At 46.2% G+C, this 26,916-nt stretch overlaps 1 protein-coding gene across 5 annotated transcripts in view; it reads right to left on the bottom strand.

Annotated features, from left to right (window-relative positions):
* The window catches only part of GK (glycerol kinase), a 2,191,429-nt gene that overhangs the window by 1,967,082 nt on the left and 197,431 nt on the right, over nt 1-26,916 (bottom strand). For all 5 annotated transcript variants that reach the window (XM_069637310.1, XM_069637305.1, XM_069637306.1 and 2 more), the window contains one exon: nt 6,588-6,694. In XM_069637310.1, the coding sequence (XP_069493411.1) occupies nt 6,588-6,694 (107 nt within the window). The remainder of the gene's footprint in view (nt 1-6,587; nt 6,695-26,916) is intronic.

Genomic DNA, 26,916 nt, shown 5'->3' with positions numbered 1-26,916 from the left:
TTTGGGGGTCCAGTTCAGTCGGTGTTTCGAATCCTGCGCATCACGCTTGAAGAGGTCACAGCAATCAAGACCAGGTCAGCGCCTCCGTGGGAGCCAGGTGAGCGTTACAGAGAGGCCGACATACGCCCAACCCATTCTGACGTAAGTCGAGAAGAAGTAGTTCAGCAAGTGCAGACTCGATCGATGACGGGGAAGAAGGACGCAAAGACTATCCAGTAGATAGACAAAAGTGTACATTTGGACTGTGGCTCCCCTGAAACACTCCTTATGGACATTATAGCCAGAAATTAGAAAGTTACTGTTCTTGAGCCACAGGAGTTTGTTGGCATTGGACCTTAGGAAGTGCTGTAGTAAATGAAAAATTCCTGATTTAGACTGGCTTTTCGACGACTGAAAAAGGGAGCAGTTCCCCGACTCGTTTCTCACATAGTTTCTCTTTGGAGGTATAAATGGCCCTGTCAGATGTTGATGTAGACAGACTACTTCTTGTGGTCTTTGTTTTTATACTCTGAGCTTAGCCTGCTCTTGTTGGGCGCAGCACTGATGATAGCACTTTTATCCAAGATCCTAAGAATGGCCCAGCGATTAGACGATTATTGGCAGCAGTTATAGAGCAAATCAGACAGTTACCTGAGCATTTTACGAGATTGCCCGATTAAAGACGTTTTTCCTTCCTTAAAAGTAATTACAGGCATAATGTGGTCTATTGCAATTCCAGAGAGTGAGGTGAGTCAACGACATGTGGAGAGACACTGATGGTGGAGTCTGATGTATTGGTGCATAATATATGCCTGTTCAGCATCTATTATTGTTTTTCTGTTTCTATTGATGGACACGTTTTACTTTAATGGTTCCAAAAGGGATGGAGTTCAGTTAATCCTTCCCACTTCAGTCAGCTTTGCAGAATTGGACACTGTAAGAAGGCTGTGGCCATATCTTATTATTCCTACACCAGTAGCATATGAGAAGGCACCTATTTCTGTGACGGATGGCCCTATACTTCCCTTTGGAGGGAGGTCTTTTTGATTTGATCCATGATCATTGGGTGCATACTCACTATACAGGAAAGAGACCCAAGAGAAGTGCAAGGGACGATGATTACGAATTAAAGGACTATTTAGACAGTACAGCACATTTGGGAAACAACATGTGGTATCAACACATGAAAGAAGTGGGAAAAAGCCCTTCTGAGGAGGATTGCTATGTATGCGCTCTCCTATCTTATGGTATTAGAAAGTCCAAGATATTCATAGGTATAGAGACAGATGTCCAAACAGCACATTGCCCGACTCACCTTGCGCTCTGTCATAAAAGAGGTCTGTTCCAGGGTCGAACAGCCTCGTTGGTATGGGTGACAGAATAGTCAGCCCCAAAAGAAGATGATAATGTCCAAGATTTGAAGACAAGAGAAAGAGCACACACCAGAGATCATGTGATAAGATACGAACAGGCTGGCATGAAGGGAGCTGGAATTAGATGGGAGATAAATGGGAAGCTCAACTGCCAAGGGAAAACTGATGAAGTTCGAAGCTGCAAGGAAAGAGGCCATATGTGAATCTGGGGAACAATACTATCTCCAGATAGTTGGGAAGAAGGCATAGTTGTATGTATTGTATGCAGAGCTGTAGCAGTAACTGGTCATCACAAACTAGTTATTGAACAAGTGGAAAATGGATGCAAACCTCTCTGGCCGAGGCTTGCAAAGCTTCTGATGTGGGTCGAAGACAAAGGTGGCCCATTGCAGATAGTGCCTTTGGCTAGTGGAGAGATATGCTTCAGAAACAATGGCACGAAAAAAGTTGGAGAGAATCAGCAGTGCGGTCGAATCTTCGATGTGCCAGGAATGAATGATGGGACAGTAGTGATTATGGACCACTACTGGGCCTGTGGATCCAGAGCTTACATGAAGCTACCCAGAGATTGGGGAGGAATAAGTTCTATAGTGATTGTTCAAGTTCCAGCATTGGCAATTCCAAAAAGCGACCTGAACATTGGCAAGTTTCCAAAAGCAGATGCTCATCTGAGGAAGATCTGCTGAACTCCTTAATCGAATAAAGAGAAGAAACTATTTCTCAGCCAAATTGATAGAAGCTTTTGATGCAATTCCATATGAACATCGATTGTTCAGCAAGACTGCTTTGGTTTTTACTGTTATCTTTATGCCTGGGATCCAGACAATGGCAAGTGCCAAGTGGTTGCAGATCACCAGATGGGAGCCTCTACAGACGATTAACACCACTCTAAAGGGATTCAGTGCTATCAAGGAGGAGCTGAGAGCCATATGCCTGATGACTCTTCAGAACAGATATGTCTTGGATATGATTACAGCTATGGATGGATGTTTGTCCCAAAATCAGAAAATCATGTTGCACATTCATACCTTCTCACAATGACAGGAATGGCACCTAAATGGAGGCCATAACGATGCTGACAAACTTACACGTCAAGATGAAAGATGAAGCGCAAGACATTGAAGATGGCAGCTGGGTTGTGTCAATATTCTCATGGGTTTCACAATGGATGGGGAACATTTTCAAGTTCCTTGGCACCCTGCTTGTTATGATCATGTTTGGATTCTGTGTAATCAAGGATAATAATCACACAATGCAGGAAGACTGCAAAGAAAGCAGTAGGAATGAAGATTGTGATTGATGTCGAATCAGGATTCAAACCTAAAAAGTTGACAGATGAAGAAATCGGAGACTACGTAAAGGCCAGTATTCATGCACCTGAGGGAACAAAGTTCCTGTATCCAAAGAACCACAAGAATGGAAAGATGTATCTATTGCAGTCCGAATGGACAATGTAGCCTTATGACCTGGAGTGTTGATGAGCATGTAAAATCAACAGGATGCCTAAAAGGAGTCATAAAGATATGCACTCCAAAGAAGCACTTCTTCAGACGAGGATGTCTTGATGTGAAGATTGATGAGAGAGTGGTTGATGAATCGCCAAGAGGGGGGAGTGTAGATGAAGAGCCAAATACCCCCACCAGAAGCTCCGCCCTCATGTTGCCTATATGTTGGGAACTGGAAATTGTGACATGGGCAGTACCAGTGAGGATACCTATAACGCAAAGAATTCTTGAGACAAGGTATCCATTGAGAAAACCCTATATTCATTCACGAAGAAATAATGGTCTTCTGAAAGAAGTTCCAGAAGAAGCATGAAAAAGAAGACTGCCGACGTCACATGAAGCAGAACTGACGCACCCAGAAGAGACACAAATGAACGTAGAATATAGACTTTCTGTAGGATCTGAGGATGAGGTATCGAAGTAAGGCAACATTTCGGGATCGAAATTAAGATTGCTTGTGCGAAGAAACACTGAAGAAAATGCAAAGTCATTTTACAACTGTACAGATGCTGTAACGCAAGTAGACGAAGTAATCCTGAGACTGGCTACATAGTAAACATATTGTGGCGATGCGCTAATGTATATACATACGAATGTATAGAATCTGGATGTTCCACAAAGCACCTTATCAAACATGAACCCTGTGAATGGAAAGCGCTTGAAGTGTGGCACAGGTGAAAAGAGCTAATGGTGAAGAAGAATTCAAGAAAGGCTGGTTGGCCCAGAACCAAAAGTCAGGGCCAACGTGTGCCTGGTTGTCCGTCAAAGAAGCTATATTAACTTGAGAAAGAAACAAACTTCTGTTTGAGGTGAAATGGAAGAACACTGAAGGTGCCAAGAGTTCATCATTTAATATTATTTTATGCAGCAAAGAGCTCGTAAAAACGTGGTCTCCAGTCACATGGTCAGATTGAACTAGACTTTGGGTCGAGCTACACCAAAACTAGAATATAAGGCCGTGCCACACTCCCTTATATTCTCAGGCACAGTGAGCGTATACAAGGCCGAGTTCAAAGCCTAATTGAATGACAGACCGTAGGAGTGATGATAGATGTTGGGCTAATTGGGTGGGGAGGCATGACCAGGCCAACCAGCTTGCTTGCTGCTAGCAAGTGGAATATTCCAGAAGGGTACAAGCGTGCCAACCAATTGTAGAGGGCCACGTACCAAAGAGCCCTATAGTTTATGTAACCAATAGAGTGCCGAGTATTAGGATGACACGGAAGATGACTTGCACTTGGGATGGGCTTAGTTGTCCACCTGATTTTAGAGATCCAAGCACATCCCCTGTCAGTATGGAAAGTATACCTAGATGTTCCCTTTAAGCCTATCACATTCCCGAGTAGGCTTTCTTATTTGCCATGTAGGTTGACATCAGTAGTGATGAATTTTCAGTATAAAGTTGTGTTTCTTTATGTGATGCATTGAGACTCTTGAGTAAGAGAAATCGAGAGACCACCCGTTGATGCCCGTTGTAACTCCCAGTTTTAGATCATTGTTAATAAAACAGTACTGAGTTTTGCCAACTTCCTGAGTCTGTTTGATTATTGATGTATGAGCAAATTCTGCATCCCTATCTATCTCGAAGTATTGCTACCTCGTCTTAAATGGCCCCAGGTCCCGGGGTTCATAAGGGTGGGTGTGGAAATAGAAGACGAGAACCTGGGTTAAAGTCTGTAAAGTAAAGCTGGCTGGTTCTCTGTATACAGCAGTGATGGAACACAACTTTAAAATCCTCCACTCTTGGCATCTGCCGCCAGCTAGGCTATCTAAAATGTTTGCAGGTGCCTCTCCTCGCTGCCCAAGGGAATGTGGCCAACAGGGAACTTGGTACCATGCGTGGTGGGAGTACCTGCCCATTCAGGTTTACTGGGCTAAAGTCTTGAGCTGGATCAAGGATATGGTCGGAGTTTCCCCGAATTTGCACCCCCTGGAAATGTTGCTTGGTGTCCCTTCCCCTGACTCTGAAACAAATATATTCCCGAAAATTGTGGAAGCCATGTAAAGGGCCGGAAGGGTGGCACTGGATCAGAAATGGAAACACACGACTGCTCTGACCAAAAAGGAATGGCTCACTAAACTATGGGGTATCTTTACTTATGAAAAACTGACAGCGATTGTTAACGATAAGATGGAAAGCTTTTTGTTTCAGTGCTGTATTGTTAAAAGAAGGTTGTGATGTCCTAAGACTTTTAATCCGTGTGTATGTCTACTTTTGTGCTATGCTCCTGGCCCCCGAGGTCAAAGGGGTAATTGGTAATGCATAGGCTCCATACGTAGAACCCACTTTGCCAGCTAAGGCTAAAGGTTTGGAGTCAATTCTATTTAGTTGTATGATCCCACCAGATGTTCGGGCACAGTAGCTAAAGTGCGGGGGAAGGAAAAGGGAAGGGGGGTATAAAAAGGTTGGTGCTAATTGGTGTTTTTGTTTGAAACATAATGTACCGTTTAAAGAAAAAGGTTCAATAAAAATAAAAGTGAAAGAAAACCATCCTCTGGGGAGTATGTAAGAGACACTGGCTTCTGTGGGATATGCTTACCAGAAAAACCAAGCAGGGTCGGGTTGTCCTCCCTCTGTTTGAAGGTTTCATCATCCCTTGAAACAAGACTGAGAACGGACAAACATGGGTGGGTCTGGAGAGGCAGGCCAAGTTAGCAAAAGGACATGTCCATGTTGATTTCAAATGGTTTATGGACCTGGCCTCCACCCCTTAAATGAATGCTAGGGAAGTTAACTGCAGGGTTTGAAAATGAGGGGCCTGGGAGACATTTAGCTCCTGCTTGTGGCCTAAAAGAGTCTGGTTAGCTTGACACCAACAGCTAGTAGGAGCTACTTTTGGCTTCCCAGGCCAACTGACCGCTACAAAACAAGCACTTATGTGAATATTACTCTGCAAATTTTGGACGATATAAAAATGAATATTAGAACACATCTATACCATCTGAAGCTTGAGGGGTCTTACATTATGTACAAAATGATACATTTGCATCTTATGTGAAAGTCATGTTTGCAGAACGCTATGTTTTAGCTCTTCCTTCCACAGTGGCAGGTCCTGGTCACTGTTTATTCCTGGATACCTAGGAGCTGTGTTTAGCGCCTGCTCATTAAATCTGAATTTTTATCTCAGTAAACGTTTAGTTTAGGGGACATCAGGATAATTAGTTCCTACTTGGTAGGTCACATCTGCGGAAGAAATTACCTGACTGGAGGCAGGATGTACATAAGGAAAGGTCTTTAATCATTTTTACTGCGGATTAATGTTAATGGCATTTTCTTTAACTCTGGACTTACTGTGCAGAACCTAAATGAGACTTTGGCAGATTCAAGGTTTTTTAGCTTACACTGGTATCAAGAGCTGCGTGTATGCAGACAATCTATAAAATGTAAGTTGACAGTTTTGTGCTATGTATACGGAAAGCTATTGGGCCGAATCAAAACAGTGGCTTGCATATTACTTTAATATATTGTAGCCACCTTGAAAGTTCACAAAATGCGGCATGTTTGGATGTGACCAATCTGTTTATCAGCACAAAACGTGGCGCTTTCATTGTTGTGATGAAAGATCAGGGAAAGTGATCTCATTTTGCTTTGTAAATTGTTTTGTAAGTAACCATAGTGCTCCTACTGCAACACTATAATGGGCACCTCAACAGAATGTGGGTATAGCAATATGTTCAATAAACAAAAGATTCAATGAAACAAAGCTTCAAATAAATGGTTATGCAATACCTTTAATGTTGTCAATGTCAATACTCAGCCTGGTCAGTTTCTCACATGTCTTCTCCATACATTCATAGACGGATTGCAATATTTCTGTTGGGTCCTGTTCTACCCACCTTCAACATAAAAAATATGCAGGGATTAAAAAGAAATAAGCAAAACATGTAAAATGGCAGTAGTGCTCATCTCAATAGGATATTTGATACCTACAGCTAAGGCGACTGATCAAACAAAACATCATCAACCTACAGGAGATTTGAGAAGCTTGCCAAAATGCAAAACTGCAACCCTTGGGCTACTGAAACAAATTCTTTCAAGGGTAAGTAATATCTGGCCGCATTCCTCATGCGATGGTCCCGGACCAATCTCTGAAGATCAAGTGACTTACCTACATGGCTCAAAGGGCAGCCTCAGTCCCAGATTTGTCAAAAACACACGAGAAATCATATACTTACCTGCTCCTTAGGTGGGGTTGAGCCCCAAAATACTTAAATATGTCCCATGCTGTGTGAACATAAAAGTTGATACTGTCCTTTAGATACTCAAAGTATATATTAGAGCTCGGAGATCTCTGCAGTGAAGTTAACCTCTCAGCCTGGACTGTAGTTTAGGGAAAGAAGTGGAAGAGCGTGACTCCTGTTGGTGCATCTAACATCTTTATTCAACAATGATCACCCCCCAGCATATCAACATCTTCATTGCTTCAGATCACGTTTGACACAAATTGAATTATGTGCTATTACATTAAAATACAGAGTTCTGTGCACAAGTTTGGAACATACAGATAGCAATGGAGAGTGAGACACATTCCAAGAACAAAGCAAGCCACAGAAGGCCAGCGCACATCACCGATTTACAGTGCTTCATTTGCCAAAAACTAGTGCCAGGGCCCAAATATTGCCTGCCATTTCTGTGACACATTGGGGCAGACCTCTCTGAGACATTGTTGCCACCACCTACAGCTGCCCATCACACCCCCAGGTATCATCATATTTGGTGTTAAAGCTGCAAGTCACACTGGCAGATTGTTGATGCCCCGAGTATGGCAGATCAGAAGAAAATATCACATGGTAGTTGTGTACAAATGCAGGCAAAACTTCAAATGAACTCTTCTGTCAAGCACAGCAGCAAGCTCTTCTTGCGCACATTGGCACTCAGGACAGGCACTCCTAAGCAATGGCCTTTGGCCCACAGGACAGGCACTCCTCCTCAGCAATGGCCTTTTCCCTGAAGTTGGTACTGCTGGCTTTCCTGTTGCCACACACAAGCCTGAGGTCCTCTACAGAAATTATACATAGGCATAGCAATACGTGGAGATCCTCAAATAGCACAAGAAAAGGGAATATCCCATGCCACACTACATTGAGTTAATTACAATTCCAACAGGACACTTTTGTAATTGATTTCAAAATATATTTATAATTCATTTTCCAATTAATAAAACTAACGTACAGTACTAAAATAAAACCAAATGTGACCACCATGTACTAATTCATATATCATATCATGAATCACAATCACGAGATTCCATAGGTACTTTTGCACTTTTGAATTGTAGAAAAGTTAATTATAGTCCTCAGATTGTAACTATTGCCATCTATTTACACTTTATCTGCACGGTTTGGCCCCATATTTGTTGTATGCACTATCTGTGCTGTTTTGCACTATAGCGGTTTTTACACTTTCAATTGCATTACGATTTATCTGTATGTAGGTGATGTTGTCAGATAGGATGAATGGGTAATTGTGAGAGTATGCATTAGATTTGTGATTGATATGATATACAAATTAGTGCATGTGGTCACATTTGATTTGATTATTTTACTGTATTGTGGTTTTATTAATTAAAAAATGTATACATAAATGTATTTGGAAATCAATTACAGAAGTGTCATGTTGACATTGTAGTGAACTCAACTAATTGTGGCACGGGAGATTGCATTTTCCTTGGATTTACTTGTTGTCAACCCACCCGTGTGTGGTATTGCTGCTGGTTACTACAGATGTGGAGCAGCATCAATGTTATGCAGGCTGGCTGGAGCGCTGCGCAGGCATGGCCAGCATAAGTACATGGCATAGTCACTCTTCACTGCATTGGTATTCATGAAAATTAATAACTAGCACTGCTGCTCCAGTGCGGGTCATCATGTTTGTTTGTTTTGTTTATTTATTTGATAGAGCGCAATCAAGACCCTCAGGTAGCTGGGTGCAAACGTTACAAGTATACTTAAAAACTTAGTTACAGGGTAGGTAGGTACATACATACAGAATTGAACATAGTTACAACACAAGTGAACATAGTTAATACAGAAGTGAACATAGTTGCTAGCACATAGTTTGCATTGATACCAATGGTCACATATGGATATTCCCAAAAAAATACAGTCACGTGGTACAATAGAACATATACAGTTGAAGGTGGTCAGGCCTGGCGAGCATTATATAGAAGGTGCAGTCAGGGTGTGGGGGCAATAAAGGGCTCAGTTAGAGGTAGAGAGGTCAACAGGATTAGACATCATTAGTCCGTATCCAGGTGAGGGCTTTACGTCTAAATCTGGAGTAGGGCTGGTCTGTTCTAAGATCTAAGGGGAGTCCATTCCAGGATTGAGCGGCTATAACCGGGAAGCTAGTTCATGAGTTACAATGAGCCAGCTCAGGATGCAGAGACATGTGATCAGGGCAAATGGTTGTTGCTTTTATTGCGACTACTACTGATTGACACTTAAAGTAATAATGTTGTTGGAACAGCCCATCAATATTAAACTCAGTCTGGGAAAATAAATGCTGGGGCTCAAAAGTGTCAGAGCTGAGTCCTGACAAACACCCCCACAAATTAAGCATGGCTGGTTCAGTAGTAACAGCCAAGTCAATACCTTAAATACTCCCCGCTTGGCTATAAAGAGGCAAATCAGATACTCCAACCTACTCCTTGAGGACATATCCAAGCTTGGCATAGATATGGGACAATGAAAGCAATAACGGCAATAGCAAATCCTAAGAACATAAGGCTCTTCTTGCAATTATCTTCCCTTGCCCAGATCACCCCTTGTTGTACAGGCTAGATGGGTTTGCTAAGGTTCAGCCCAATGCTCAGAAGACTAACTCTGAGGAAGCATGACATTTACTGGGAGGAGGGTGCGGGGGGAGGTGACACAAACTATTTTCTGGGATGGGCTGAGGCCATCTCCAGTTGTGAAAATGGGATAGTTTCCAGAAATGGCACCTTTCATCTTGAGAACCGATGAGCTCAATGCAGCTTTACTACTCACAGCCATGTCTATTCTGTTAAAATAAACATGGCTAGAGCTGTGTTTATAATCTAACAACAACATTCTTCTTTGGTGAATTGTGGCTTTATAGTTTGCTTGTCAAAGCATTCCAAGTATAAGGTGTTAGCACACTGCCACCATGCACGATTGCACCTTGGAAATACCAATGAGTTAAAAGGGGGCCTAAATTGAAGTAAACCACCAATGCTATTTACAGGCAGTTTGGAACTTAAACGTTTGTTTATTATACATTATGGTCCCTTATTATTTAGTAATGGTCGAATCAGAGCAGTCAATGGACAGCACTAGAATTTTAGTCTCTCTCTAGTACCAAATGGGCTCAGAAAGGAAGAGCATATGAACAAAAGCTACACAGGGGTGTGGTGCCAGCCAGGCCATGAGAGGATTCTTCCCTGTGTGGATGTCCAAGACATGGGCTTCATGTCTTGACATCCCCAGCTTGTCAGCAAAGAGAAGAAGAGGCTTTGCTGTTGGGACAGAACAGAGGAAGAAAGTACAGAGCTACCAGACAGATCATTTGGTTCTGGCTTGGGCCTACAAAGACAATGGAGAGTTATAGTGTCCTCCCTACTAGAGGTAGTTTAAGCAAAATGGCACCCACTGCAAAGGTTGTGCGCGAACCCCCGAGCTTCCTTTGAACAGGAGACTACATCTTTCTGGCTCAGATGGAAAAACAGCAAGTGGAAACATTGCCACAAACAATGAGGTGCTGCTGTGTAACCAGAACTGCAAGCCAAATGTCCACTGATGCGAGGAAGAGTAGGAACTGAACCGATACTCAAGTGTGACAGAGTCAAAGGTAATTGCTAGACAAGTGGCACCTGTGACAAAAGGGCAGCTACAGTGAGAGGGGGTGCAAGAACCACCCCCTTGGTGTCCGAGGGGTTAGGGATGTGTAGCCTAACACAAAGTAGCATGCAAAGAGTGGCTATGCTGAGACAGAGTTTGGAAGCTCCCATCATGACTAGTGGACAAGTGGCTATTTTGTGCAATCTCAATGTATTACATGAAGTGTTACAACTGAATCCCGGAAGCTTTGGACTGCACTTAGGTTGGGCAAGAGCGAAGGGAATCTTCCTTGTCCTGTGTAATACTGGAGGGCAGAAGCTAATCCTTGAAATTGAAGAGGTCCATATGCACTGGGATCGAAAGTTGAGCGGAGCTCACATTGTTTTGATCGGGGAGTAACTTGTTTCATCTACCAATTAATATAGGTTACTTGCACTAACAGTCGGGAATTGCTTTGCTCATAATGATTTAGTGGCATATAGGGGTGCATTAATCTGGGCTACAGTATTGCATTAAGTGTTTATAGTACCATCTGGGCTGTGGTTCCAAAACCCTGCCGCCTACCTCTTATGGGGTCTTAAGCTTCAGGTGAGATTGAAAGAGGTAAATCAGAGCGTTTCATTTAGAACACATCAGGGAAACAATATACAATATCATTACACTGAGGCTTTCATTTGTGCCTTTCAGTTATATGTTACTTTATGTGAGTAGTAGAAGGGGTCCGCTTTTGCACAAGTTAAAATGTTGACAGGTGGTCACACCCCCTGCTTCCGGTCTTAGTCCCTACATCTTTTGATGTGCTTTCATATAAACTTGATAAATTTGATATAAAAATGACAAATATTTTTTTATATCGATTTTATATCAAATGTATATTTGATATAAAGTGTTTTCTAATTTATATCAGTTTTGATATAAAGTGAATATACGGTTTATATAGATGGGACCAGCTGGGAGCAACGCTCGACGATCATACCCCGAGAGCTCTGAAGACAGGGACAGTGAATCTAGGGTTTCGCAGAGTGATTCAGTGATGATGTCACAGAGGGATTCCACCTGCTGCGACAGGAATCAGAAAATGATAAAGCTATTTTTATATCTTTTTAATATAAAAAGTATCTAAACATTTATATTTCTTGATTTAAACATGTATACAATATCAAAAATATTTTTATATAAATTATTATTTTGATATAAAATATTTTAAATTGTTTATATGAACTTCCCCTAAAATGTTGATATCAAAATATTTTTGAGATCCGTTTTGATATAAAAATGTATATCAATCTTCTATGAACTGGCTTTGATACAGAGTATAAATAATGAAAAGCAGTTTGCTTTATAAGTAAAATATGCTTACCAGAGCCTGTACAAAAGTTCAAACTATTGGCTTTGAAATAACTAAAGCAGTTTACATTACAAGTAAAGTGTGCTCGACAGACACTGTGCAAAAGCCTAATTATTGCTTTGACAATCCGGCAACCAACCTACGTGTGGCCCTCTGCCGCTATGCGATTCAACAAATTGTCATGATGCCTACCCCCAGGCATCTGGACCAAGCCCATCAGCCCCGGCAGCAGGCATCTAGAAATTTAGTAAAACCTCAGCAACCCCGGCTAGGGGCTATCTGGGTTTAGTCCTGGCGCCTTAGACACCAGGCTCATAGTAGGAATCGGTCCTGGTGCCTAAGGTGCCAGGCTCATAGTCATTACTTACCTCAGGCAGACCATGCTGCAAATGACTCCAATCCAACATGAAGCCTGAAAGGGACTATTTTTCTACAGGGACTATTTTTTACTCGGGTGTGGTTCTAGGGACTTCTTACCTGGGACTACTTTTGAGGCTATTTAAACCACGCCCGACCAGCAACACATGCTTCGCGTTATTCTGCATCCAGCAGCGTAACGCTCACCGTGCCTGCAGCCTGCATCCAGTCTTCTGCCACGCCCGCCTCGAATCCGGAGCTCCTAAAACAAAGAAGAAAGAAAGGGACAAGGTTAGAAAACAAACTTATATTTCTATTCCACACCTGATTCTGGATCCATCTCGTCTCCGGACCTGTTAAGAACACCATTTCTGCACGCGCCGCACCTCCAGCTGCAGCGCCGCGCCATACTCACCAGTCTTCACAGCATCCTTCGGGTCGGCGCTGCCTCCATCATTTCTTCGCCGAACTTCGGCACCTAGGAGACAAAAGAAAACCACAAGGTGAGCCGAGGGAACCAACAAATATAATTCTTACCACCATAGAATTACCTGATTTACCACCGGAGGCATCCTTTTGTGACTCTCCATATTTTCATGTGCCGCATCTGTAAAGAGAGACAAAACAACACGTTTTCCACGTGCAACATTTACCGGACAGCGCCGGGTAATACAGACTCTTACCTGAGCGCCACCAGCTGCCACAAGAGCATCTTTTCACGAACCAGCTGCAAGACAAGAAAGGAAGGGGGGGAACAAGAGTGAACATTGGACATATTGTACTCTATGAACTTAATACTTACTGGTCCTCACCAGGAACCTGAGTAAATACTCTCCAGAACTCTCCCGAGCCTTCAAACCAGTGAAGTAACTGGAATCGACGCGCCCTTGCAAATCCACGCAGGATGGAGAGCTCATCTTTCAAGAATATAAGGTGAGATTGCTGTGAGGGCATTTCGGAGGTGATTAGTTGGGGAGGACTGTGGGGGTGTCATCACTTGAATCCACAAGTGGCTAAATCCATCTCTCCACTTGCAGGAGAATATTTCTATGGGTTAAGCAGACAAGATTAGGAGAGCATATCCAGTCAGTCATCGCTGCACTACGCATCACGTGGGTGGAGACCGCAGCTGTCCGGGTCCGACCGACGCCCCTGTGGGAGCCAGGTGAGTGTAACACAAATAGCTACAAAGCAACATTGCCAGAGGTATTTATCTGCGACAAGGTCCCAGGAAAGTGGTGACTCGTATAGAGGTATTCTAGCCGTATCAGCAGAAAGCACAGATGGTCTTTATATTTAGCTCACCGGAATACAGGATGTTCTCTGCCAATTGTATACACACACTGTCCATGAAAATACACATTGGCATTGCTTCATTTTTAGATGTTGCTATAAGGTTACAGGAAGCCAACTATTCAAATCTAAGATGCCACTCTAATTCCTGCCAAGTATGCATGAAATCTGTGTGTGTTGATAAGAAAAAGTGGCACTGGCCCCTGGAAACAGCCTGGACCCAGGAAACATGTAAAATTAGATTTGTTACAAACCCTGCACATGAATTCAGGAAATCTGTGTGTGTGTGTGTTGACAATGAAACAACATTGATCTTCACCCTTTAAAAAGGTGTTCTGACTCCAGCAGGGGTACGGTCAACCCCAAAGTCAGAACGCCTGCCTGATAATCCCCTGTAGTGTCAACTAATGGACCTGGGACACTCGATTGCAGCTTTGCCCACTCAACTAATTTACCTGGGACACTTGATTGCAGCTGGTTTGTACAATTTATGTGATTTAATTCAAGTTTGATAAGGCTTGATAAGGCTTTTTTTAAAAACTTTATTTATCGATAGGCAAGCCATTTTTGAGACAGGCACTTTGAGACAGGCTGTGCATTTTTAAAACTAAATAGCTATGTGCTTTTAATGACATGTTTGAAAATGTAGAGCTTGCTTAGAATGCTCTGTGGTTTTGCATTCCGGCCAGGATAGCGCATGTCTGTTGGTTGCGCCGGATTCCATATCTATGTGTGGAGCTTATGTTCTAAAACTGTTATTCAATATTTTAATGTATTGTTTTTCAGGTTTGTACAATTTATGTGGGTTTATTCAACCTTGATAAGGCTTTTTATTTTACTGTATTTATCGACAGGCAGGCCCTTTGTGAGCCAGGCCATGAGACAGTGTCAATTCTGCTACCAAAACAACAATGGTTCTGATATTAACATGTACAACAGACAGTGCAACCGAAATATGAAAGGCTGAAGCACTAACCTGAATAGATGCTCTTGACAATGAGGATAGTAAGGATTACCCTAATAATGCTGCTCTCCTCCTTCCTGGATAACAGAAGGAAAGGGAGGAGAACTCTCAGGGAAACCCTCTGGGGCAGAAAACCCTGTCCTGGGATTGGGATCAAACTTCGGATGTAGAGCGATCTTCAGATGCAGGAATAAGTCAGGAGACAACGTAAACCTCTTTCTTCCTGATGAGTGTGAGGTAGGTGGAGAGACTGTTCCACTTACTATAGTAGGTGAGAAGTAAGAGAGACTTTAGAGCAAAGGATATTATACCAGAAACAATAGTAGCCTACTAGTTCGCCTCATACCTAGATATGTAGGAAAGATCAGCGGTAGATCGATAGAGCGCAGGCGCTAGGACCCTGTGTGATTCCGATTGCTGGAGGGAGGAAAAAAAGACTCCTAAGGTAAGAAACCAAAGAGATTGATCTGAAAGTTGAGGATGAGAAAGGAGGACCTGACGAGTAACTCACGGAATGAACTGGAAACAGTTTGGGAGAAGACCGGACGCTGCCAAAATGATGAATGTGCGACCGGTTATTCCCTCGAACTGCCGAAAGGTAACACACGTTAAACGGGAAAGTAGATAAACAGTTAAGACAACAGGAAGGGTATTAGAGTTCCTACCGAACTTTGCAGGCGGGATGAGGCAACAATGTTTCGAGCGGGGAGAGCCCCGAACGAAAGCAGAAAGGGGCGATTCCTTGATAATGATGGATTGGGATGTATCGGACAGTCGGGAATCAGAAAGAAGCTTAGCAAACCTAAAGACAGTGAATCCGATCAAAGGCAGACAGACATAGGTTAGCTGACAGTTGAACAAGGAAAGGAGAAAGTCCCTAGTTCTCGAAAACTTACGGAGCATCTGACTGGAGAGTAGCGACGCATTGGGTTGCTGCTACGCGACGGCTATATGCGGTCACGTGATCTTGGTCTGTTGTCCGGATGGAGCGTGAAAAGACTGCACCAGTTGTTGCAGATCGGCTGTCGACGACCACGGCCATTTTGGGGGTATTAGACTGCAGTGAATGGCAATATCTGTTGTGATGCCACAATGACCATTTTTGGAAGTGAGATGTAACAGACAGGCATTTATTAAACTAAATAGCTATGAGCTTTTAATGGCGTGTTTGAAAATGTATAGTTTGCTTAGAATGCTTTGTGGTTTGGCATGTCGGCCAGGATAGCGCATAGATATTGGTCGCACTGGATTCTATTTAGAGATCTATATAGAGGGTTTTTGTAAGTATTTATGGCACCACTACACAATCACAGACGCTCGCACAATCATTTAGACACTTCAATATTTAAGCTTGGAACCCGTCGCCCTTATTGCCCTTCCAAACATTAAACTAAACATTAAATAAACACGGACTGCACTTTCGGTGCACTTGTCTTTTTGTGATGCAGCATATTTCCACATACACAATGCCTTGCCTCAGCTTCACAGCGCCGATAAAGTTGATGAAATATTTCAAATAATGCAATGTGACGTTGGTATTTGAGTTTATGCCAAAAATCACACATGTTGCACAAATGGTGCAGCCGTGATTTATTGGTACAAGGTGCTAGAGTTAATGACATTTTAATGGTAGTGAATGCCAGGGCGTTTTACAGGGCTCGAGGTGTTTGGGGATGTGCACTCTGTCCGCAAGGGAAGCACAGTGTGTTAGCCACATCTACACCTGTGAAAACTGCAATGTGTACTTTAAAAACACAATTACAAGGTAGAAGTGTGCTAGGACTTCTAAATACAGTTCTAAGTTTTGGCAGTGTTTTATACAACCTTGACAGGGCCCAAGCTGCAGTGGATTTGATTTATTTACAAAGATCACACCTTTGATGAAGTTATGTAGCCGCAAATCTTTTATATAAACGGATTTAAATTTCTATTTCTTAGGGACCTGTTACATTGGATTTCATATGTTGATGCAAACATTGCAACACGCTGTGTGTTGCTACAGTTGTAACAATGTTGGTGAATATAGTAATGCTCTGATGCTCGCTGTGTAAAAGGTGATCTATCCCGATACTATATTATTCTGTTTTTATAGAAATATTTTCCAACAACTCAATGTTACAGCAGGCCGCCCCTGGAAAAACTGCCAGCAGAGCTCAGTATTCAACACCCATTGGATTTATGAACGTTTCTACACCTTGTTCAACAATTTCTGGATGTTTTGAGGGTCCAGGAATGGTGTTTGGGGGCCCAACAAACCATCATGGTATCTGCGCTGTTCCCACACTGTGTGTGCCATATGGCCTCTCGCAACCAACATACACCGATGTGTGGATCTAGGGTTGCCCATGGATATGGCTGACAGGTTCACGCAATCATCGAGGATGGATCTGCATAGCAAAGATTTGTGGAATGTGTTGCCAGAAAGGGCTGTTTTTCAGGGGTTTTCAAGCCACAAAGGCCTGGGTTTGAGACCAACAATGGAGAATGGCTTTTGGGGTAGTTCAATGAGCGCCAGCAACAAGTGTCTTCGGAACAGACCGGGTTTCTGGATGCCCCCGTTATCCGCAAGCCCGAGAGCCTGTAATGCCCCTATTGTTTCTTTATTACCAGAGGACATGCAGCTGTGAGTATGCTACAGCCATAAAGATATCAATCATGGGGTGCTAGGGGGGCGTGGCTAACTGACCATGTAGCAGGACGTGCCTGATGGGAGCTGCTCCAGCGATCCGTTATTGATCCGTGTTTTCGCATGCTAGAAATGATTATCCAGATTCAACAATGAAGACACGGGCGCATGAATAGATGCTACAAATATTGAGAGGATCGCGTGTGCAACAAGAAGGAAACTGACATTGGAAAGTTTGGCGATTCTGCTACTGTGTATCCAAGATGGCGGACAACAATGAGCGGCCGGCCGCGAACACTGGAGTGGCAGAATGAGCGACTTATGAAGAAACATTGTAGCCGGATATGTGACTGCATTCACCCCGCTCGAAAGGAAAGCAGCGACTTGTTGTGAGGTTGCACTGCCCAGAGGGCTGAAAGGGCGGGTGCGCCCGGGCTGTGACTGCGGTGCTGTGTGAGGAGGAGACGGGGGCCGGTGACCGCGATCTGCGTGCCCCCCCCCAACATGGAGGGTCATCGGGAGAGAGGCCCCCTGCGGCACGCGAGCGCGGACGCAGTGCATGCGCCGGTGCCGGGGGAGAGGAGAGGAGAGGAGGTGCGGCATGACGCCTGACCAGCAGACAGCTGCCGAGCGCTGGTGGAGGCCCAGCTAGTGAGGGCCGGGTACCTGAGTAGGTGCACAAGGGCATCCGTGTGCGTGGATGATGGGGCCCGGACTCGCTGAGCCCAAGCGAGTTCTGGGCACCAAGCCACGCACAGTGAGGGAGCCGCGGCGCCCCTTGTGAGACATTTCCTTGGTCTCTTCAGTGCGAAGGATGGGGGAAGGGCCACCATCCCCACCTAAATAGAAGCGTGGCTGAAGGACAGAAACAATACCAGTGCACGTGGAAGCGGGCATGGAGGCTGGTTGCCAACATTAAAATGCCCAGACAGATCAAGGAGTGGGACCAGTGCTGCCTGTGAAATGTCCCCTCCCACGGCAGACAAGCCAGGAGAGAAGCAACAAAACATAACGCTTCTAGCAACGGAGCGAAGCTACCCCTTGTGTCATTACAGGGGAGACCCAGAGCCTGGGGTCAAACAATAACTGGGGCAGCCTCTGGACGTGTGAGGTGCCTAGTGGAGCACCTGAGGTGGGTTGACCGCGCTGCTGTGGGTGCTAAGCAATATTGTGGGAGACGGAGGAAAGGAGAAGAACTTCCTTGACCGGTGGGTGCGCGATGTTGTGACTGGAGTGCCACACGAGCCCAGTGGCACTGAGGAAAGGCAAACAGCCCGCAAAACATAGGGGCTGGGCTCCAGGAGCGGAAGCTGGAGGGCGCAAAGAGCGAAATTGCGCCTAGAGGCAGACGGGCTAACCGACACGTGGGAGGACATAACCAACTCGAGAAGATCGTTCAGTGCGCAGAACTCCAAAAAAGCACCCCGGAATAATAGCTGAAACCAAGAGTAACCTGCAGACATCACAGTGGAATAGAGTGGCGGGCTTGCTGTGCCACGAACGAGGCGAGAAGGGATACTTGCCCTGGGCCGCAAGATGACTGGGAGAGTGATCAAAAGCAAGAGCAAACAACCTACGATGGAGGCGTTTGCCAAGACGCAGCAGTCTCCAACTGCATCGGCACTGGTGGGTGCAAGTGGGCCCACGGGAAGCCTAACTGGAACTAACAACCATCAGATCTTGGCAGCCATAACAGAACTAAAGGACTCCTGGGGGACGGCAATGGCAGACCTCCCTAGAGGCTAAGATCGACGCAGTGGGGATAGATGTCAATTTGTTGCGACAAGATGTCAGGGCGCTGCCAGACAGAACAAGCAGCCTAGAAAGTGCAGTTAAAACTAACACAACCACCAGCACTGACAATGCAAAAGAAGTCCACATACTAAAACAGCAAGTGGCCAACCTGGAGAACCGTGTGGAGGAGGCGGAAGGGAGAGCGAGAAGGAACAACATTTGAGTGGTCGGTCTGCCGGAAGGAGAAGGCCAAGACCCCACAGACTATGTGGAAAACATGATCTTGCAGGAAATAGGAGCCGATAAACTCTCACAAGGATTTACAGTGGAGCGTGCACATAGAGCCCTCACGAGAAAACCGAAACCCGGAGCACCTCCCATTGCCAAGATTCTGAATTATACCATCACAGCTTACCCGGACTATACAATGCTGGTCCAAAGGCAGAGGTACAGCTATGTAGCGGTGAAGAGATGGCTGCGCACGGCCGGCATCAAATATATGCTCTTGTACCCTGCGAGATTGAAAGTGCTACATAAGAGTCGAATGTTTTTCTTTGACTCCCAGATGAGGCTGCCGCATGGCTGGACCTACAGGGCTGCCCGGAACAGGATGCTACACGAGCCCAAGGAGAACAAAATAAGTGACTGCGGCAATTCATGGGGACTAGTATGTCACGCTATGAGGTATCCGGGCAGAGGCTTGGCAGAAACTTTAAAAGATGAGAAGGGATGCGTGGCGCGGAAGCTGGGTTTGGATATCCTAGATATTATCGAGTGGCATTGGACTGGAATATAGAGCTCTGATTACATAGACAAAGTGGATAATAGCATGTGGTTGAATTGTGGCAAACAGGAGCGGCAGAAGACAGGCACCTTACCCCCCAGATAGTAGTAGAAGTAGCAGGATAGCCATTAGGGCTACCTCACCCTGCTGAGCTTCGAGTACAGGCTATCGCCAGAAAGTGCTAGATGCGGGGGTGTCTGAGATCCAGGAATGGAGCTGGGCAATTGTTGGGGGGGTGAAGTTGGGGAAGGGAAAGGTGGCGGGATGGAGGGAGGGGTGTTTGGGGTGTGTGTAGTTAAGGGAAGTTTGAACTGCAGTACAAGCCTATATAGACAGGAATGTGAAGGGGAACTGGTCTGCACTGCTGGGGGGGGAGGGGGGAATGGGAGATTTAACAAGCCAAGGGGGACCTTAAAATAATTACATGGAATGTCAGGGGCCTCAATAGTTATCTAAAAAGGAACAAGGTTATGTTGTACCTGCGCAGGCAAAAGATAGACATTGCGCTGCTGCAGGAAACTCATTTGACACGGGAAAAGCTGGGAACGGTGGGGAAGAAACGGAAAGGGGTCGTGGCGGGCTCGACATACTCTGCCTATGCTAGAGGAGTGCTCATCTGGGTGGTGCTGCACGTCCCATTTCACTTGTTGCAGGAAACTGCGGAAGCAGATGGGAGAGCGGTCATGTTGAGGGGACTTGTGGAAAACAGAGATATGCATTGTGAACACCTACGCCCCCAATCAGAACACGGCAACATACTTCAGAACCCTGAGTACTAACCTTAGCATGTGTGTGGGGAGTGCAGTGATCTGGGGTGGGGATTTTAACTGTGTACTGAACCCTAGTGTGGACCGATCAGATCGGAAATTTGATAGACCTGCCCCGGCAGTAAAACCGCTGCAGACGTTGCTAGACTACTTTGGTCTGGCAGATGTGTGGAGAATGATAAACCCCCACGAAAGGCAGTACTCACACTATTCTGCCCCCCAACAGTTACATACGAGGCTGGACTATGTCTTCGCTACGTCTGAAATAATGATAGAGACGGTGCAGGCAGAATATAAGGCGAGGGTCCTGTCGAACCACTCGCCCCTGGTTATTGGCTGGCAATACTGCCCCCCAAGAGCGCGAATCCCGACATGGCGTCTCCGGGCAGAGGCGCTTAAAGACCCCCATTTTATGGAAGAGATAAGGGAGGAGATCACAAACTACTTTGAGGTGAATACGGGTAGCGTGGACTAAGCAGGCACGCTATGGGAAGCCTTTAAGGTGGTGATGCGGGGCGTCACCATAGCAAAATCTAAAAGCCTACAGGGAGGAATCCTGGCCGATCTACAGGAAGCAGAAAGGGAATTGGAAGAGGCGCAAAAGGGGAGAGATGACACTGAAAGAGACATGGAGTTGATACTTAAACTGCAACAGACATGTGCAGAGCAATGGGACAGACTGTAATCTTAACTATAAGAAATATATAGAGAGACAGCATGCAGGTGGAGATAAAACAGCAAGGCTCCTGGCATAGTTATACAAAAGTGAGATCCCCAGACCCAGCATTAGGACGATAACGAGAGCAGATGGTAGTGTAGCTGACACTCAAGAGGGAGTGAATCAGGAGTTTGCAAATTACCACAGGGAACTATATGAGGATGGGGAGGGAAGCAGTCATGAGGAAAGATGACATAGGTTTGCCCAAAATAAGTGCTGAAGAACGAGAGGAGCTGGACGCACCGATTACTTTGGAGGAGCTAGAAGAAGTGGTGAGACAGCTACCTACTAGTAAGACCCCGGGGGCGGACGGGTTTCCAAGTGAGTTTTACAAAGTGTATAAAGCAGAAGTGCTCCCCCGATGTTAGATATGCTAAATGAAGCGTTTGAGATGGGACGGCTGCCAGAGTCACTAAGAGGAGCGATCATAATACCGCTTCCCAAACCTAACAAGCCCGGACATGGCTGCCGTTCCTATAGACCATTGTCAATGCTGAACCAGGAAAGCAAGATATTGACGGCTGTCATGGCAGGCAGACTGCGCAGAGTTATTGGCAAACTAATACACCCCGATCAGACGGGCTATGTCCCGAATAGGAACATAACGAACAATCACAGACGACTCCATCGTGTTTTTGAGTGGGGGAGTAAGAATGAGGGAGAAATGGCAATAGTGTCCCTGGACGCTGTAAAGGCCTTTGATTCTGTCAAGTGGCCATGGCTGCTGGCAGCCTTGGCGGGCTATGGTATGGGACCTGGATACACAAGATGGGCAAAGATGCTATACAGTGAACTGTTGGCCAGAGTTAAAACAGGAGCAGTGATTTCTGAAAGATGGCAGCTAGGCAGAGGTACCAGACAAGGGTGCCCGTGGTCCCCTATGCTGTATATATTAGCTTTAGAGAGCCGGCGATATACCTCAGACAACAATATGATACAATAGGTATCGAGGTGGGAGGGGAGTGACACTTGATCTCCTTCTATGCAGATGATTTGCTGCTGTACCTGAGGCACCCGGAGGAAAATCTCCAATACATCCTGGAGGTTATGGAAAGGTACGCGGGGCTGTCTGGCATTGCGGTGAACCCTCAGAAATCCGTTATTTTCCCGCTAGGTAGTTATAAGGGCATCCCTGTCGGGCGGTTGCCGGTGCTGAAAGCCCCTAGGGCAGTCGGAACCTTTCGGTACCTTGGGATAGATGTGTACCATACAGTGGAAGAAGAACATAGGCACAATACCGAGGTAGCCATAGTGAAAATAGAAAAGAGTATGACATTCTGGGTGAAGTTGCCTCTAGCAATAATGGGGCGAGGTGCAATGCTTAAGATGGTGGTTTTACCTAGGCTCCTGCATTATTTCGGAAACATTCCGTACCTAATACCTAAGAGGTTCTTCACCAGATTGAATGGCATGTGCAGGGATTTCCTGTAGCAGGGTACCAGGAATAGGGTGGCACTATGGAAGCTGCAGAACTTTTATGAAAAAGGGGGAATAAAATTGCCTAACTATGAGGTCTATTACGTAGCGAGCCAACTGCAATATGTCGCTAAATGGCTCTCAGATGAAGCGACCCCTGAATCCAGGTTGTTTAGAGGAGACTGTGCCCCATTTTATTTAAAAAAGATGATCTGGCTGCCCAAGACAGAAATTAAGGCACGTCCTAAAATGATGATGCTTGGGTGGAGGATCTGGCGCCGAGCATGCCGGATGATGGAAAACCCAGTCCCATGCTCCCCGCAGATAACGCTGGTTACGTTGGCTGGCGGAGATAAGCAGCTACAAATGATAATCAGAAACCAGTGGGAATCGGTGGGGTCGGCAACTATGGGAGATGTGTGGCGGACCATTACAAATTTTGAAGAGCTAGGAGGAGAAGTGGGGTTACATGTAGGTCAATATATTACATATCACAGAATGGTGCAGAGAATTAAGACAACTTGGCCTGAGACAGTACTGGAAGAAGAGCCAGATGTCACCATAGATATGATATACGATATAACGGAAGTAGGGCATGAGATCTCTAGATTGTAAGAAATGATGATGTCCACAGTTGGTAAAGAACTAACGCAACTGAGACTAGACTGGGAGGCGGAGGTGGGAGCCCCGATAGAGGATGGGATGTGGGAACGTGCCCTGGGGTACCATAAAAAGGTGTCAAGAAACACTAGACTAAAACAGATACAATTATATATTACGTACAGGGCATTCATGACGCCCCTGAGGATATCGAGGTTTGAAAATGCTGGCAGACATGCATGTCCCAAATGCGACGAGGAACGGGCCGATATGGTTCATAGGCCACGAGTGGAAATGTGATGGAAGGATCTGCAGAAGTGGGTGGAGGCGGAGACCATGCTATGGGAGGAGGCAAGTAACATAGGGGGTGAGGAAGAGGTGGGAAGCCTGATGGCATGGAAATCGTTAGTAGCAGAATTGTTTGGAATGATACAAGATTTGGCAGAATCAACTGAAAATGGGAACCCACCACGCGGTGCGGATACCACGTGAATAAAATAAATAGGCTAGTAAGGGGGGCGGGATAAGGGGAGCAGTGATTAAAATTGTGCCCTGAAAATATGGAACTGTACTATTGATGCTTGCGCTGCAGTTTGGTTTGTATTAGTTTTGTTTGTTTGAATAAGTAATAAAAATTGTTTTAAAAAAAAAAATCATGGGCTGCTATAGAAAGTGGTTCTGACCCCAAGAACTGGCTCTACAGGATGTGATTATGTCGCTACAGTATTTACAAGTTAAGCATTGTTTTGAGGGTCCCAGGATGGGGCCACCTGTTTTTGTCAAATCATCAAGGGCCATGGAATGTCTGGGGGCCCTGGAGAGCTGAGTTATTTTGATTTATCAACAGGCTTCGAGATCAGGCGTTATGGGGTTTCTGACAAATGGCAAGCCATTGTTTTCTACACTACAGGGTCGATGGGATGGGGCTCTATATGTTGGATGATTCATTACAACTTCTAAAGGTATGTTGTGTATCATATACAATGGATGTGTGTTTTATATAGTCTTTAATGTCATATTGTTGAAGAAAATATGCAATAACTGTCACATGTTTTTATTTGCTGCTTCTGATTGAGGTTTGAGGTATGCTTGAGGAACCGGTTCGGCCGTCTGCATCTCCAAGAGCTAAAGGACCTCCCTTAAAAGAGCCGGGAACCCAATCTGACGAAGAGGAGGAGAGGATGGTAGAGAAAAAGAATGTGGAAGACTAAAGCCTGTGGAGACTATGGACAGGATCCAAGGGTTCTGGAAAAGACGCTCCCAGCTGTCCTGGAAAAGAGCCAGTCGGCACCCCACTGGAGAGCTGTGTCCCCCGACCTTGACGTCAGGGGCAGAGGAGGGGGAGCGGAAAAAGCTGTGCAAAGTCTTCTGCTGCTTCCTCCTGTTATTGATGGGCGACATGTCAGGGCTGTGCGTACCACGGTCCTGGAAACCCTTGACGCTGGTGAAAGCACAGGGTTTGAATTCGGTCCTGCCCCGAGACGGAGGTAAGGATTTATGGCCTAGCTTTGTCAGGGTGGCCAAGGACCTGGCGGTTTGAGTGGAGGTTTTCTTCTTTGGCAACTCTTCAATGGTTGACAATCTAGGATCCGCTCTTGCACGTTAGATGAAACCTTCGTAGCATGCCTCCACGCAGTCCTTCTCATTTTAACACTCGGGCACAGACCTCTGCTGGCTGTGTCGATGTGGGAGACTGATGACCCTATGGAGGTCCTGCACAATGGCCCAGGCATCCACCAGACCGTCCTTGAAGGAGGCTTGCCTCTCCAGAGGGAGGTCAGGCAGAAACTCCCGAAGCTCCCGCCAGAGCTTCTGGTGAGCAGCGGCTAAAAGGGCATTGGGGTTGGCTTGCCACAGATGCAGTCCTGAAATAGCATAACAGCGTTTGCCCAAAGACTCAAGGACCTTGTCCTCTTTTGAGTACAGAGAGGTCACATCCTCCACTGAAGAATATGGCTGCAGGTGGGAGGCCAGAGGGATTGGCTCCCCGTACGTCAGCCTGAACCTGCTGTCCAACTTCTTGATCATCCGGGCATTGGCACTGGGCTTCTCCCAGACCTTTCTCGCCAGCTGCAGGACATCCTTCTGAAGAGGGATGCCAGACCGGATTGTGGTGCGCTTGCCCAAAACCTCTTCTAGCACTCCCGATTCCTGAGGGCTTCCTCTGGCAGAGGGACCCCCAAGAACTCCACCAGGCCCTGAAGGTGGTCATGAAAGGCCTTAACAGATGCTGAGGGTTTGTCGTCCTGGCCGTCATCGCCATCGTCATCCACGCCGCTTGTTTTTACAGACCAAGGGGAGTCCGGGCCCAGGGACACAGGTGCTGGTGGGGTCCCCCCTACGTCTGGAGCCGAAGACAGGTCCAACAGCTGTTGAGAGGGAGGCATTGGTGGTACAGGAGGAGGTGGAGGGATCGGAACAACCAGTAGAGCCAGGAACGGGGGAGTGACCGGCACTGGCGCCAATAGTGCTGGAACAACAGGCAGAGGGCCCAGAGGAGGAGACCGGGGAGGCACCACATGCAGGATCACCTCCAGTATATCCTTCAGGCGCCCCATCGCCTGAGGGGAACACATGAGGAGGAGGAAGCACTCGAAGAAGCGGTCCTTATTTTTCGCTGGATCCCTAGTGGCCCGGCCCTCCGAGGCGCTGAATCTCTGCTCCTGGTCAAAGCGCTAAGGCACCCAAGGCGTGCAGCCGTAAAGCTGTGATGGGTAAATGTACCCCCGAGGAGGCCAGATGCATGTACCCTACAGTCCGCAGCCGCTTCCAGAGGGAAGGGAACTGGAACCTTCTTGCAAAGCCCATTCAACGGGCGAAAGTACGGGCGGGCCCTGAGTCGAATCCAAAATGGCCACCGGCCTAGTATGTTCTGCCACATGCCTATCCGCCATCTTGGGCCCCGAGCCACGAGAGGTCTCAGAAATGGCAGGATACAGCTTGGGTGTTGCGCCCAAAGCAGAAGTGTCGGCCTCAGAGATCACTCCGGTAGGAGCAGAGCCCTCAGCCGGCTGGCCAGTAGTCGTAACGACCTGAGCGTGTCCTCGGCACCTGTGTCTATAGTCGTGCAAGATCATGCGGAGGACAGACTCTTGGAGGTGGCACCTGACAATCCCTTACCCCTTCGGGGCGAAGAAGAGGATGACCTTGATCGCTCTTCCGACAACAGTATGATAGGGCCCCTGAGCCCCTCAGCTTGGGAGCTGGTAGCCTTGATGGCCCCAGGTCTGCCCCTGGAAGAGCTCCCAGGCCCCTCACCTTGGGAGCCAGTAGCCTTAGAGGCCTCGGGCCTGCCAGAACCTGAATCTGAGGAACCCTTTCCTGTGGAAACCCTGGGGAAGGAGTCACTATGCTGAGGAGCCGTGCTGAACAGAGGACCTACCTTGTCTTGACGGGAGGAGAAGTGTGGAAGCTCTCCCTCCAATGCGACAACCGATGCTTCAATGCCGTGTGACCAAGTGCTGCAAGCCACGCACGCGTCCCAGCGGTGGTCGGTCCCCAAGCACTCAAGACAGAGTGCATGGATGTCCGAGGCTGGGAACGAGCGGTTGCACAAAGCATATCTCGTGAATCCTCCTGCAGCCGACATGCGCCAGGGAGGTGAGGCACCTAAGGAAGGTTAAATAAGATGGAAAAAGAAAGAATGGGAGCA

This window comes from Ambystoma mexicanum, chromosome 7p (assembly GCF_040938575.1).
Source record: "Ambystoma mexicanum isolate Mex_15411 chromosome 7p, UKY_AmexF1_1, whole genome shotgun sequence".
In the NCBI taxonomy this organism is placed as follows: domain Eukaryota; kingdom Metazoa; phylum Chordata; class Amphibia; order Caudata; family Ambystomatidae; genus Ambystoma; species Ambystoma mexicanum.
The sequence above is the reverse complement of the archived record's forward strand: the minus strand, read 5'-3'. Positions and strand labels throughout refer to the sequence as shown.